Below are 16349 nucleotides of genomic sequence, written 5' to 3'. Positions count from 1 at the left end.
TTCAAACACCCATACAAAGAAAAATCTGTTATGCAGGCCATTCAATGTACTAAATATTAAAATATCATATTTTCTGTACTTATAGTTGCCTTTATTAACATGTTAGATTTTGATCTAGGCTCATTCTGCCCGCACAGCAAGCTAATTTCATAGCTGTGTTGTTTGGAAATACTCCACAAAGGTATGAGCTTATGATCCTAATGATAACTTTTCAACAAATGCTTAGGAGAAATTCACCTTGAAGTGAAGGACTAGGACTGGGTCTCTGCTGAGCTTGACATGTTTGTAGCACAAAGCAGTAACTCTGTTCCTGAGATATGCGAGGAGGTGAGGTGAAAACCAAAGCAGGAAGAGGGATTTAAGGAGATGCAGGCTTCCTTGAGGAGTGGAAGACCAGAAGCTCATTAAGTAGGGATTTGGAAGCAGGTACACATAGGGAATTCCATCAGAAATACATTTTAGATATTAAATTAGTCACCTAGGAATATACATATAAGAGTGGTTTCAAGTGTTGTTTCTTTTTCTGTATGATCACATGGCTAAATAAACAATGCTTTTCCTTCTGAGAAAGCTCTTTTGTGTCATGACCAGCTACTGTTCAAGATCTTCCAAAGGGAAATACCATGGGATCACACCTAACTGGAGTTAATGCAGCTGTTACATTGGTTATTATAAGTTTCCAGGCAAGTCTAAGGGAAGGAAAATTATATATCTCTAAGTGAAAAGGAGTAAGTGATTTAAGGCTTGTTACCTAACAGGTTGTGTTCAAAAAGTTTATGGAGAGGACAGAAGAGGATGCAGCACTGACTCACTAGTATCCCAAGTCTCTCAACTGAATGTAAAGAGGATGTAGAATAACTTTGTATACAGTCTGAATGCTGCAGGTATGTTCCTATGTGTAACACCTGTAGACTGCAGTTTGTAGAAACTAAGAAGGAAAGAATACAAGGGTAAGACCTAATAGATTATGTGCTGTTTGAGATTAAAAGTAATCTCCTCTGTCAGCAGAATCAAAAAAATGCATTCTCCACTTGACCTGAATAAATAGATCTTATAAAACTTTTAAATAGTAGCTAGTGTCAATATTACAACAAGAATATGCAGAAATCATTTTAAACCATATAGGAGGCAGGGCAGTCCTGGTGGACAGCAGGATGACCATGAGCCAGCACTGTGCCCTTGTGGCCAGGAAGGCCAATGGCATCCTGGGGTGTATTAGAAGCGGGGTGGTTAGTAGGTCGAGAGAGGTTCTCCTTCCTCTCTACTCTGCCCTCGTGAGACCACACCTGGAATATTGTGTCCAGTTCTGGGCCCCTCAGTTCAAGAAGGACAGGGAACTGCTGGAGAGAGTCCAGCGTAGGGCAACAAAGATGATTAAGGGAGTGGAGCATCTCCCCTATGAGGAAAGGCTGAGGGAGCTGGGGTTCTTGAGCTTGGGGAAGAGGAGACTGAGGGGTGACTTCATTAATGTTTACAAATATGTAAATGGTGAGTGTCAAGAGGATGGAGCCAGGCTCTTCTCGGTGACAACCAATGATAGGACACATGGCAATGGGTTCAAACTGGAACACAAGAGGTTCCACTTAAATCTGAGAAGAATGAGGGTAACAATGAGGTACTCAATGAGGGTAACAGAACACTGGAACAGGCTGCCCAGGGGGGTTGTGGAGTCTCCTACTCTGCAGATATTCAAAACCCACCTGGACACATTCCTGTGTAGCCTCATCTAGGTGTTCCTGCTCCGGCAGGGGGATTGGACTAGACGATCTTTTGAGGTCCCTTCCAATCCCTAACATTCTGTGATTCTGTGAATATTTGGTATCTATCCCTTTTATTATTTCATGAACACAAAACTGATGGCCATAACAATACATAGGAGCAGACCTAGCATCAAATGGCATACGTGTTTTATCAGAGGACACACTTGACAAGAACATGAACTTTTCTAAGTACACATTTAAAGGGTACAATGTATTAAAACAATTAATTTTAATACATATTCAGAAAATCTCTGTCAATATCTTTCTCTTATAAGACTTCCCTTGGCTAGATATCAGTCCCACAGACAAGAACAATATTTGCAAATATAATTTGCTGGGTTGGCAAATCAGAACCCATTTTAATTATAACCAGCTAATTATCCAACATGGTAGTTCGGAAAGACAATTCCAAATAAACAGTGTCTTTAACCTGTCAGTAGCTAGAACTTACCCCACAAGGCCAATACTTAATCATGTCCTTTTGCCTGTCATCACACACTATTTTGCACTTTGTAGCTATGTAGTACTGTAAGCAACATTTCAGGTATGAATCTGACCATTTTCCAATTTAGAAAGAAAATGCTTCCTCAATTTTTTTATTTTTGCTTAGAGCCATGTAGCTGTTATTTTAACGATTTACAAAAACAGAGATAAAGTTGTAAGTTTTAAAATTTCACATCTATTTTAACACAAAATTAGGAAGAAATATAATTCATTCTAAAGAATCATGTAAACATATTCCTATGAAACAGCAGTGTGAGACTGAGGCTTCTGTTTCACTTGTCTGAAACAGTGTAGGTTGATAAAGGCTCCAAATGAACAGGTATCGCCAACATCACAAGCTGTAATGATGTGTTAACCTTGGTGACAGTCAGAACAGAAGAGTCAAAGGTTCAGCTGGCATCCCCAGGGATGATTCTTCAAGGTGAATTTGAGACTCATTGACAGGGCAGCACACTAAAACTGACACTGCAGTCTAAGACACGTATATGTTACAAAGATGAATTAATGTTTTTTTCTTCAACCTCATATACATAGCAGTAGGAGAAATGGCCTTTGTTAAGATGGTTAATGCATGGACAACACAGTTCTCCACCAGCTGAAATTGTAAAACCAAACATTTTCAAAGATTCTACCTTCTATTTTTAAATCGGAAATTAGCAAAGCAGGCTTGCAGGTTTATTTGTTCTGCTTGCTCCAGATACTCTTAGTTTTGAAAATTTGAAGTTATTTTCCCATGTCCTACTTAAAATGTTCAGATTGCTAAAATTAAGATTTCTTCTCCTACTGAAAAACCCGTTACAACTACCTACATTTGTTAGCTTCAAGAATAACAGATACAATAGATGACTTTTTATATCACCAAAGTCTTTTATTTTGGATGACAAAAGTAAAGTAACAGCAGTCACCTCCAGGTGAGTAATTCCTAATATTTAAGAATGACAAATGTGAAAGATACCAGCAAGTCATATAACATGAAAAGTTTCTTAGCAGAAAGTCTCAATAGGATGAAAATGAGAATGAATATGTAGTATTTCCATAAAACCCTAGCTGGGAAAGTAACTAGATGACAAACAAGCCAGTAAGAAAAAGTGAAGCAGTAACAACAACAGCAACTGAAAAATGAAGACTATCAACTCATTCAGTGCTCCAAAAAGTGGCTTCTCCCTTGCTGTAAAATAAACTATTATATATACTTTCTTGGAAAGGGTGAAATATTAGTCTCGGTGGAGACAATGGTAATAATCACAATGATTTCCATAACGCCAGAATTTCACACTGAGAGTTCTGGACGTGTGCAAAGTGTATTTTCATGAAACATACTAATCATAGTCATTGTGAATGCAAATTTCCCGGGAGTTATAATCATGTAAAATACTTACTATAAAAACATTCCTGGTTTCTTAATAAACTTTTGAGATCCTTGAATAACAGGGACAATAATTTCAAAACCACTTTGATGTTTCAGCATATCACTTGAATGGTAAAGACATGCTTTTGTTAAAATAACATCTCAAAATGCTTGGAGCTGGGGTAGATCCAGCAAGTATTACACAGTCACAAACACCTAGAGTTTCGAAGCATGGCCTGAGCACGTAAGTGAGAATATTGCTCTGTTGTTTTGTCTACAAAAATGAGCCTATTCATGATTTAGGATGGAATAACACTCTGCACTTCGGTAAAGTGGCACAACGTAGCTTTGTTGCAACAGTGTCAGGCTGCTTTACATGTATGAATGAATTCAGTCCCACGACTCATGAAATGCTGAATAAGAAGTACTGAACGACTTCAAGGCTTGCCCAAAGTCACACAGGAAGATTGAAGCAGCAGCACAGCAATCTGCTTTGCTTAGCTTGCAGACTTTCTACCTCAAGGCAATCTTTCCTTTACTGTACAGTAATTTTCTCAGTAGGAAAATGTTCTGCAGCTCACTTTTAAATATTGTGTTGCAATGAGTGTATAGCCTCATGGCAAAAACAGTTTACCTTTAATTCTATTCAGTGTACAGGTCTGCCAGAGAGCAGAACCACTCACTCCTGGAGTCTGGAATACCTACCACGAACTGAAAAATAGCTTTAGTCAGCTACCTGAAGCTCCTATTGTAACGCTTGCCCCTGAACAAGAAATCTTTTTCCTGCTTGATTTGCATCATGTCTTACTCTAAGAGAAATGCTCAAACTGAACACTACAGTTCAAAGTAGCCCTAAGAAACAAATGGTTTCAGATGAACGCGAAGAGCAAGATCTACGGAGGTTGAAATGTGGGCCGTGGTGGAGGGAAGCCCAAGCCATCATGTCAACATCTTTTGCTTTCAAAAACTTGGCATTCTGAATGGCACAATCACTTGGAAAAGCAATGATGCAAAATACAGAAACTTACAGTTAAGTGATCTTGAGTCATCTCTATGGCTAGTTTAAAAATTAATATATTCCATGTAGCACTAAAAATATTTCAAGACATACAGCAGGAAAGCATTTAACTTTCTCAAGTTTTACTTTTTTAACAGTATTATTTTCCCTGGAAGGTTTGTGGAGGTTTTTTTCTCTCTTAACCTCACAGAGTGAAAAACTTATTCACTTTTCTCCCTCTTATCTCTGTGTGATTTGCTCTCCCTCATGCAGCCAGAATCAGGAGGCCCAGTAGAGGCAAGTAGAAAAGTGACAACGGCAGCAAAGAGAGAGGCAAAAGCAAGGAGTTAGAAGAAGTTGAGTATAATTAGATCCAAGTATAATTAACCACCCACACTTCCACATTAAATAAAAGAACAATCTTTAGGTGGCCATGTGGCAAGAAGATTCTTCTTACATAATGATTTTTCAGGAGAAAAAAAAAAATCAATTAATTGCTCAGTGCAGCATGAATATTGGCAAGAATTGTTCTACAGCTAGATAAGGAAAGAAAGTATCTTTTTCTCTTTCCCTTTTAAGGAGGGCAACCATAAGAAGGCAGACTTGGTTCTGCATAATATTACACAGGAGTCTGGAATAACACCCTGAAATGTGTGTGTTAGTCCCACACTACTGCATGTGGTGAATATCTGAACTTGGCAGTAAGTAATTGTGAGTATATAATTACCTGGAGAGAGAGAAGTACTCTGTTGGGTCGAGGGAACCCAAGAACTGAAAAATTATTATTTTTGAAGTGCTGTGATTTGGATTAGACTTTTCACATACCCAGAAGCATCACAGGAAACTCAGTAAGGCAAAACTATCCAAACAAAGTGAAATAAGCAAAAATGAAGTTGACAGAATTTCAAAAAGTAGACCAAAAAAATCAAAGCAAACCAAACAAGAAGCTCTAATCACTTACATCTGTTCAAAGCTCCAAAAATGGGCACTGTTCTTCTCTACTATTTTTATTCTACATTTTTCTTTTGATTAAGAGAACATAGTATGTGCAAACTCAGCACATAGATTGTTGAGGTTTTATTGAACATGCTTTTAGAGTTAGTGTCATTTTTACTCTACAAAACTAATTCCTTAAAAAAGCATGATACACAATAAAGTCTCAGTTAGCAGTTATCTGATATTTAGATTTTAAGTGACAACATGTGGCTGCTGTGGTGTGCAAGTGACCAGGAATATCAAAAATGCCAAGAACAATCAATTTTATAAGGACCACTAGAGACTTTCAAGAACATAAATGTACTTTCCCCTTCCCCTGCTCCCGTCCCAAAGGAAAGGATTTCAGTGTTTGTAAAATGGTGAACACAGTGAGGAATTAGGTTGTTTCATTTCACTGCTCTAGACTTGCCACTAATAATATATTGATTTCTGTAGGTTATTTATATGATAAAAGGTCCTTCATGCTTTCTTAATGGAAACATCCCTGTATACAAGTATTAAGTAAACATAAATACAGTTATTAATTAATTAGTTAATTAATTAAATAAAAAAGGGGCAGAAAAGGCTCACAGGTCCAGGAGTCTGCATGAGACCTTAGAATGCGGAAAATATCTAGTGGTTTTTTGCACATTTGATCTGCAGGGATCCTAAGTCCCATGTCCAACGGACAGAAGTCTACTCTGAACATGTTTTCTGCCTGTACACGGTGCGCGTGCTTCCCGCTGTGGGTCCAGGTGTCAGATTCATAAAAGGTTTTAAAAGTTTGATTCTTTGAATATTGCTTTGCATCTCATTGTTTTTGCTCATGATGAGGAATCGGAGAAAGCACACAGTACAGCAGTCGCTAAGGGGCTGTAGAGAATGATCTCTCCAGAAATGGATTTTTAACTTAGAGGAGGATGCTCACACTCTACATGAAGGATTTCCATACAGCTGATGGAGGGAGGGGACAAGAAGAATTAACTTTCTAAACCCAATCTTCATCTTTATTGTGCATAATATAAGCAAAGGCTCCCTTCCTGACTGCTTAAAAAAACTAACCGAACAAAAATATTTCTTTTTCATTAAGAGAATAAAATGAATGAAGAAATAATTTCCCTCCCACATCCTTTCTTCATCTCTCTTACCCATCCCAAAAAAACCAACAACTTGACTGTCAGCCAAACAAAACAAAGAATTTACTTTCTCAGCATAATAAATCACCTTTGCTCCTAACCATTCAAATCATGAAGTCCTACATGCTCTGGGTAGCTCAAGTAACCTAATCTGAGATAACAACCACCTGGCTTTTTATTATTTTTTAAGGAGAAGCTTCCCAGACTCTATTTCTATAATTTCAGATGGTCCCAGAGGTTCAAAAATCTCAATAAGACATTTTAACAAGAAAATCCTGATAGTCTAATGCCTATGCCTGTGGAGGTCTCAAAACTCAGATATCTAACACATACTCTATTTGCTGCAGGCATTTATTTTCTTTTACTATCTAGGTCATCAGTTCATGACTAGGGACAAAAGAAATCTGTGGAGAATTTTGACTCAATGAGGAGTTTTCAAATTCCTTTAAGTCCGCAGAGTATCTGCAAAAGAACTTCATTCTTCATCACTTTACTTTTATATTTAAAAGTAGAAATCAGTGTAGAATACAGTTGACCATAGAAAAATATATATTTAATTCACTTCAAAGGAGTACTTTTCACTACTGCTGGGTGAAACAATACTGAGAAACCATAGTTATGCATGTCTAATACCTAACATTTTCATTGGCGAGAAGACAAGTGAAATAGCTGAAGCAATGCACATCACTGATGCAGAAGAAGATATTCAAAAATTGTGAGAAAAATCAGAAGGAACACATTCTCTTTGCTATAAAGACAATATGATCAGTGATAACTTGGTTTAAAATGCCAGCAGTTAAATGGCCATAATGAGCCTTTTAATCTAACAATGTATTAAGATGAGTTTTAATTCCAGTAGTTTTGTTTAGTGTGAACAAAGTCTATACACAACAAAACCTCACACAGTAGGTTACACTATTACCAGGCATGTTTTGGGAAACACACGAGGTCAGTTTGGTCTCTGTGATAGCCAGCACAAGCCTACAGAAGCTGGTGTACTCCCCAGTCCACAAATCTTTGCCATTGGGCCACTCTTCTGCTCTTAATCTTTATGCTCTTTCCCTTTCTGCTAATTCCACAGACCAGTATTATCCTTTGGAGATGTCTACTGAAGAGACACATCCCATCAAGTGTGAACCAATATATGGCTTCCCCTGTTCTACACTTTATTCAGCAACCTTGCGTAGAAGATTCATGGTTAATAATGAGCCATTTAAACCAATTAGAACAATGCCAGGCATTGAGCATGACTCAAACACTTTAGAGTAACTGGCTAATGGGCTTTTTCCTCACCCGTTTCCTTGCAGGAAACATCACGCTAATGGCAAAAGCATCTTGTCCCCCAAAGAAGCATTGAGGACAGCTGACTGTAAGAGCTATAGAGAAGGAAGGGAATGTCCACATGGGTGTTTTCAAGCCATTTGCTCTGGCTTAGTGCATAGAGACTTGGAGCCAACATGAGCTCACTTTGCCCCTACCCTCAGTGCAACAGAAGCTGTGTGGGCATATTAGCACGACACCGTGCTGGAGCAATCTCGCCTGTCTCTCAGCAGGGCTTATTAGCTCAGGCTCGGCGCCACATTAACCACTGCCATATGGCTGCTGGTCGACTCAAAGAGCAAACTGAATGAGCTCACATCTGCCTGACAAAGTCTGCATAGCTCTGCTCTTTAAAATGGCAAACCTGCGCAACGCTGCGAGGAGAGAATCTTGTAACAGGCTGGGATTTTCAATCCATGTTTTACTTCAGTGCTTCTAGAAATACAAGCTGTCACTATTAGCAGCTGTGGTCAGGGGTGGAAACTACTTGTGGATGTGTTGGAGATTAAAAGCTTCGTCTCGAAGAGCTGAGTCTGAAAAATGATGTATGGTAAGGCTCCAAATAGGACAGAAGATAAAGAAGCAAATGAATACAAAAATAAAAGTATGTTCGATATTTTCTCTTCTTTCTGTTAGCCCTGGCTGTCAGTCAGATTCTTCACAGCCTATAGATGAGCAGTATCCTCTCTAGCAAAAGGTAATGTTTTTTAGGGCTCAGCCAAAAAACCCACAAATTATGTATAAAATGATGCGACAAATGCTAATTAAAAGATTAACATAACACTGAAAAGAGCTCAGATATGCCGGCAATAATTTAAAAAAAAATTACAAAGAAGTGGCAGCATAGCAGAAGATACAACCGAGAACTCTTTGTCTTAACACAAAAAGAGTGCTTGTGCAGATGTGCAAACTCGAGTGGTTTAGACACAGCAGGGGAAAAGGCAGAAAGAACTGAGCAGGAAGATGGGAAAGGTGCCCTGATGATAATGCAGGAGCACATGCCATGGTCAGAGCAGAAAACAAGTGAGATGATCCAGAAGACACATTTTGAATGATTTGTGGAACGTGGAGAGCAGAGAGACTCCAGCAGGAGTAACAGGCACCCTGAAACAGAGCTCTAAGCGTGAACAGAAGAAAACACTGTCATACTTTGGGAAGAAAAAAGAGCAAGAAACAGCAGGATTTAAAGCCATTCTCAGTATGCTCTGGGACAGATGTGTGGTTCCAAATTATTTTTCACAATCTTTTACATTTTTTTCCCCTTTGTGTGCCAAGTTAACTCACAGCAGCTTCAGTTGTGTCAGCAGAGGAAGCAATATTAATAGTAGAATAAATATAAGTCATTAACGAAACCGACTCTCAATCCTTGAGGAAACCACCATTGTAGGGATCAGTAGACAAAGGAAAAAGAGAGGTAGAGTGGGAAGCCCACCACCCCACCCTCTCAGGCAGAGAGAAAAAGAGACAGAATGAAGAGAAAGGATTTGGAAGAAAGGAAACTGCTGGGGGGCAAAAAATACATTTGGGAATCAGAAGAAAAAATACACTTCTCTCTCTAACCCTCCTGGGGCACATAGGAAATTGCCACCTGCCCTTTAATCTGCCCCCAAAAAAGAAAAACAATTAAAATGAAATAAAACCCTGAACTGTAGGTACTTGTTCCCCCGCTTCCTCTCACTCCTATTGCTTCATGTGCTATGCACCCAGGCCATGATCTTTCACACAGGACAGACTATGTTACCCTCAGAATTACATCTTCTACAGCAGGGGTGTCAAATGCGTTTTCACGAGGGGTCACATCATTTTAGGACTGTATAAATGTAGGAATAGTTACAGTCCTAAAATTAAATTTGGCCCTTTGAAGTACACCATGAGGCTGATGTGGCCCCTGGTGAAAATGAGTTTGGCACCCCTGCTCTACAGGAACATGCATTCTTTTGCTGTGTATCTAGAATATGTAACTTTGGGAGATTAAGATGTTAAAAGATTAATGATTAATAAATTAATGAAAAAAGAGAGAAGACCAGGGAAAAAAAAGAAGAGAGACATGGGCAAGAAAGAAATATGGATAAGCATCTTGAATTAATTTGGAGTGGCACCACACAGTATAGTTTGTAGTATAGTTTGTGTCAGGAGCACAGACTGTTACTCCTGCACAGCACACAGCAATGAATTTGATCAGTTTTTGTTTCCTCTGTCTTGATTCACCTCCACTCTGCAATTTTTGCCACTGTAATTTAACTTTAGAAGGAAAGGCACCTTTCCTAAATAGCGAATTAATTTCTGCTTTATCCACTGTTCCATCCAATACAAACAAACCTTCCCCTTTTCCTTTTTAACTGACGGGCACAGCAATTTCTTCAATCTCTTTTTTTTTTTTCTTGTTATGACAGAGATCATGTTAGGATCACCTATGTAGTTTTAAACTTGCCAAAGCACAATGAGGCTTTGAATGATTCCACCAAGAAGAACGAACCAAGTCCTCTTTGACAATTTGTTAACTTCAAGGCAAATAAATAAAATTTCTTCCTGGGGATGGTACCTTTAAGGAAGTTCTCCTGTCACAGCAGAGGATCAGGGGCTTTGTTTTCACATTTTGTACAAACCATTTTCATCACTCACTTGTGTAAAAACAGCATTGTGCAAGACACAATAAATGCTTCGTATTTGTGAGGTACTTTTTAAAGGCCAGGAAACAAAACAGGAATCAAGAATTCAAGTTACAACTTATCTGAAATAGGAGTGTAAGTCATTCAAAACTCTTGATGTCACAAGACAGCCACACAAAAAAGGAATGAAAACCTGTATGCATTATTCATCCTGTAACTTTGATCTTAAAAGCTATGAAATCTGAACAAGGAAAGATAAATGCCTTCTCAAGCTTTTTCTTTTAAAAATCAAATGAGGATGATTCAGGATAAATGATAGATAAGAGTTAATATGAAAGAGAGGGAAATTGCAATCACAGTACTGCACCAAAGTTTCAATGCAAAGGCTCTGCTTTTTGTATTCAATTACAAAGGACTTCTTTTTTAGGTACCAGCATCCTTTTTCATGTAGGTATATGTAAAAGATTTTACCTATTAAAATTTCACATCCAGTATGCATAGCTTTTTTCTTCTACCACCTATACCATGACTTCATGTGAACAATTAGGAAGCTTTCTGAATCATGGGCTACTACTTGTTTTGGGCAGGAAAAACAGAAGCTGTGAAATCCTGACCCCCAAACCTGGCTTAAACATCAACTTGTTCCAGAGCTTATGCAAGATATGTATACATTCTCCCAACGGGAAAGTATTGATAATTACAGGCACTTTGACGTCATCCTGATGACAAATTGTGAAAGTGATCCAAAAGCGCACGGAGATTCCCCTATCTAGATGGGAGATCCATAAAATCCTCTTTGAACACTTTGTGCTCCTAAGAGTCTGTAATTATTGCCAGCTTTTACCCGAAGATATGTCCCACCATCTTGGTTAGATTACTGATGTCAGCATCTTACATACAGGGAATTGCATTTGGGATTCACAAAGAAGATGGAGCAGCAACACAGTTCCTCAAGGGAGGCTCTCAGCAAACCTAACGCAGACAGACGGCAACTCATCCATTACAAATCAGTGCACACAGCCATTTACATAAACAGCAGGCCAAAGCAAGAGAGCCTTTACATTGCAGCATACAGCAGGAGGTTTTGCTTATCTGAGCTTCCAAATTGTTACCTCCAGACAAGCAGTTAGCACTAATCGGATGATAGAGTGGTGCTAGACAGATAGGAGAATAAGGTTGGGTGGACACAAGGGCAGGTTGTGAGGTGGAGGAAATGGATGAGGAATGAGGTGAAAATCGCATTGCAGTGGTGTGTGGTAGGAAGACAGTGGGGACACGATTTGAGAAGTAGTAGGAGGTTTCGAGGTACAAGAGGAAAATGTCTGAGAAGAGAATGGAGGTACACTGAAGGTATTCACAGGATTACTAGCAAGCAGTATTTGCTGCAGTTGCTGTGAGTGCCCAAGTAAGTCATTGCTAATGGTACCCGAGGCCACTGATGCTCCTGCCAAGTGCATCTAGACAAAATACATTTGGAAACACCAAGCCCCGTGATTACAACAGTCAGCAGAAACTGGGAGACTGACTGCACTTCCTCCTCAGCCCAAGGGAATGCAAACTCATAGCTTTTGGCTCTAGGGTGAGGGCCTGAAACACGTGGCTACCTCCTAATGGCACTGGGCTGCCATGCAAAGGAGATGGCTAGACTGACAGGGCGGGGAGCTGGCCTGTTCCTGGTGAGGACACCCAGAGGCCCGGACTCCTGGCCTAGATCTTCCCTGCAAGCAATTCGTGGGTCTATGAACCGCACCTGAGAAGACACCGATTCCAAAAACGTAAACACCACTAAAGGCTGGAAACAGAACGAGGAACATCCCCACCCTGCTGAGCTCCCTTCTCTTTTACTCATGGGCAAGACCTTGCAGCTTCTTTCTCCATCATGTCTCAGCTCCAAGAGGAGAGTCACACAGGCTCTCCTAGTGCAGAAGGAACATTTCAGAAATTGGAAAAATACATTTTATTTTCACCCTGTTTGCAGTGAGAAATTAGAGCTATTCAGTGGACTGCACTAAAGCACTCCTTTTCAGCCACACATATTATGGAAAGGATTCTTGATTTCACAGTAATCCCAGGAGAAAAATTAACTAGATGAGCACAGAATCACACTAGTTCTGCTCTGGTCTCATGATAATTATTTTTCAATTCAATTAAGTTGAAGATAACCATTTGCTTCACATGCAAGACTGTCATTGCTGCTTCATTTGTAATATATGGAGAGGGATTAGCCACATCGAGCATATGCTTTCATGCAGTGGTATAAAGAACACACATGAGAAAAATCACGTTTTGCTCAAATGCACTGAGAAAACTGTTTATAGACTACAGATTCAAGAGAAGAGAGAAAAAAATGTTTTGATAATGATTCTTCATCAGACGCACCCAGTGGACATGAAGAGCCTTCACTGAGACCAACTTGTACTAAAACTGAGCGGTACTGGAAGAACTGTGCTGGAAGAATACGTCTGTTTCTATAATCCCCATCACAGATAGCTGTGCCCATACCCTGACTTTCATTTCTTCTTTGTTCCATTCAGTACTGTTTTTAACCTGTATTCAAAGCAAATATATTTGCCTTACAAATGGACCAAAAATATGCAAAGGCTACTTTGACTTTTATTATCTCACCTACACAAACATATCGATTCCCTTAACCCCACCAGAACAAAATAATATTTTCTTTTTATTGCATTCCCGAGGAAGTTGTGCCTTAACTTATTTAACTGCTATTTATCAACATCTCTTGTTTCAAACTCTGTCAGGAACCAAGCTACCACCTCTGTTTCTCTGGCACCCTTTATACTCAATACGTAAATCCTAGTTCTGCCAACTCGATGATCAACACTGTCATTGCAGATGGAAACAAATGAAACACCCAAACTTTCATATATTAAAAATAAGGTTGTTTCATGGGCATAGCATCTTTTTGAGGAAAGTATAGGCATTAATCAAAAAGGAGGTGTTGAGCGACATCCCTTATTCTGAAAAAAATACATTCTTAATGTTTATTTTAAATATCTTGTCAGAAAGGAAAGCATTCATATGAAATGCTTTCAAACAGCCTTTGACATTTATAGAACGCTTACAAAAGGTAATGAGTCAAAGATCAACAAGCCTTTAAGAATGAAAACAACTGGAAGTGCTTAGAAGTAGAGACACTAAAGTATTTAATTGATGAAATGCTCATTGGTATTATGTATATATTGAACACCAACACATATAGTTTGACATTTCCTGATCTGCTCATTTCATGGCTTAAAGGTAACATTGGTAAACTGCATTACCTGAAATTTAGTCTGAGTGAATGATAATTTTACCATGAAAAGAATGTAGGTGTTCATTTTAAATACAGGCACTTAAATGATTTTTTTTTTTTAAAAAAAAAGAGGTTGATTTCATGTAAAATGAAATCTATAACTTAAAACTGAACAACTTCAGCCTTATTTCAGCTGTTGTACTCTTTTAATTCTTTATGTTCCTGTTGCTAAACTGAAAAGGAAATGACCTAAGGGAGATAACAGAAATGGAATAATTCTAAGTCAGATTTAAAATTAATATTTTTGCCCATCTGCCCTTAAGCATGTTGTCCATTCCAGGTCTCAATCTCCCCTCACCTCCCAGCCACTAGCGAGATAATACAGATGGAACTAGAAAGCTGTTAAGACATACATGTGAATTCATATTTATCCACTTGGTAAGATCCTGCTACAGCTTAAGTCGATGCAAATCTGCATTACAATGTACCTGCAGTCTCTTGCCTGCCTGTGTTAGAAAGCAGCCATAATATTAATAGTGCTGCTTAAGAGAACGCCAGGCAAATATGACATAAATGAATGCAGTTGAATTAGCTATCCCAGCACTCTTAATTTACAACTTGGAAAACAACCACTCATTTGGGCACCAGGAACAAGTGCATATCTACACCTACATTGAAACTGATTTTCATCTGTTTGTTTGTGGAAGCAGAAACTGATAATGCAAGATAACTCCACCAGATGTCATGGTGAAAGAATGCTATGTAGGTATGCATTTGATACAATTACCAGAAAAGAAAACCAAACTGAGGGGTTTTATCCCATCGTAAGCACAGTTTTAATAAATACAGGTGGCACTGCCTGCCAGTGATAGCTGCATTTGTTCTGGGTATGTCTTTGTTTCAGCAGCTGGGAAAAGAGCAGTTTTCATGTATAAAGAAATGTACTTAATAGGCAACATCTGAAAATCCTTCAAGCGAATAAACCACAGCAATAGAAAATGCAAGTTTAGAAAGCATTTCCTGAAAAAAAAGTAGCACTAGAATCTTCTCTTTATCTCAGGTCAATTGACTTGTCACAGTGGGAAGGAGATTTGAAAAGGAAATTGCAAGTTCTTAGCAAGTGTGATTGGAGGAATTGAGTTAATAGCCAGCAATCAGTATAGGTTGGTAGGGTACTTAAAATTTTAAATGTATGCATATGCCACAACTACAGAATGGCTGAGCTTTGTCTTGTTTGGAAAAAACAAATGGAACAACAGGCAATTTAAATCTCAAACAAAAATGGTAATTTTTTACATAGGCTGCTGGGGTTCAAGTGTTCTTCCATTAAAATCTTCCCGCATTTCAGCATATGATTGAAGTATATGAATCGTATATGCGCCTCTGGTCTTGTTCTACACTAGTGATCCTCCCAGTACCAACAGGGTCCTATATGGTATGTGCTTTCAGATGATACGGTTTCTCACCATACGGCAAGATGTTTTGTATCACCATGTTGGCAGCATAAAAATGATTCTTGAACTCCATTTTTCATTGCCATTTCTTCAAGCCATTTAGGCTCAATAGCTTATTGTTTCACATGTCAAAAATTAAAATAAGGATAGTTTTCTGATTTGAGAAGCTACTTTATCCATACTCTTGAATAATCGTACACTGTATTCAGCAAGCTACAGCTACAAATGAGAATGACAACACCTCTAATGAGAACACAGCTTAACTTGAGAGGCAGGATAAGACATCATCTCTCTAAAGAAATGTGACTATATCCCAAAAGCCACCTTATCCTTTCTCATACAGCACACAACTTTTCTGCACGTTTTCTTTTCAACAGAATTACAAAAGAAGGTCTCACCTAGACTACTAGTAGCTCCTCTTTCCAGCCAAAGGTGGCAGATATTATAGGTTGCAGAAATTTGTAGGTGGATAAAAGGCAAGAAAATTATAGGAGACTGACAAACATAATGAATTTCATCTCCACAAGTTTCTAATTCCTCTGAGGAAGAGAAGAACATTGGTTTTGCATGGTCCTCTTTAACAAGCAAATGCATACCCTGCAATGAAGTAGTATGAGACTAGAAGATGCATTCCAAGCTAAATGCCAACTAGCCCTGCCTCTGAGGCAAGGAAAGGACAGACCCTAGAAAGTACAGCATGGCTGGATGCCCACATGCTCCAGAGACTAGCAATTTTAGATTCCTTGATTTCTGCGGTGTTTGAAAATCTTTTTGTACTTACTGTAATTCTCTCATCTTTGTCATCTAGAGGGGTCCCATCTTTTTTCCATGATATAGTGGGTTCTGGGTGACCTCTTGGGGGCTGGCATTCCATCACTGCAGGTTCACCCACGGCTACCATTACATCTGATGGATTTTGTCTGAAGTCATCCCGTAGAACTGAAAGAATAAAGAAAACAAAATTAAAATATTATCTAACAATACACTGATAGC

At 38.8% G+C, this 16349-nt stretch overlaps 1 protein-coding gene across 1 annotated transcript in view; it reads right to left on the bottom strand.

Moving 5' to 3' along the window:
* ROBO1 (roundabout guidance receptor 1) overlaps positions 1-16349 on the bottom strand; it is a gene marked incomplete at both ends in the record, with an annotated part of 525263 nt that overhangs the window by 95489 nt on the left and 413425 nt on the right. Inside the window, one exon of the mRNA XM_080358300.1 lies at positions 16138-16295. Within this exon, the coding sequence (XP_080214426.1) occupies positions 16138-16295 (158 nt within the window). The remainder of the gene's footprint in view (positions 1-16137; positions 16296-16349) is intronic.

Source organism: Nesoenas mayeri, assembly GCF_963082525.1.
Source record: "Nesoenas mayeri genome assembly, chromosome: 1".
Classification (NCBI taxonomy): domain Eukaryota; kingdom Metazoa; phylum Chordata; class Aves; order Columbiformes; family Columbidae; genus Nesoenas; species Nesoenas mayeri.
This window is presented reverse-complemented; position numbering and strand designations above follow the sequence as displayed.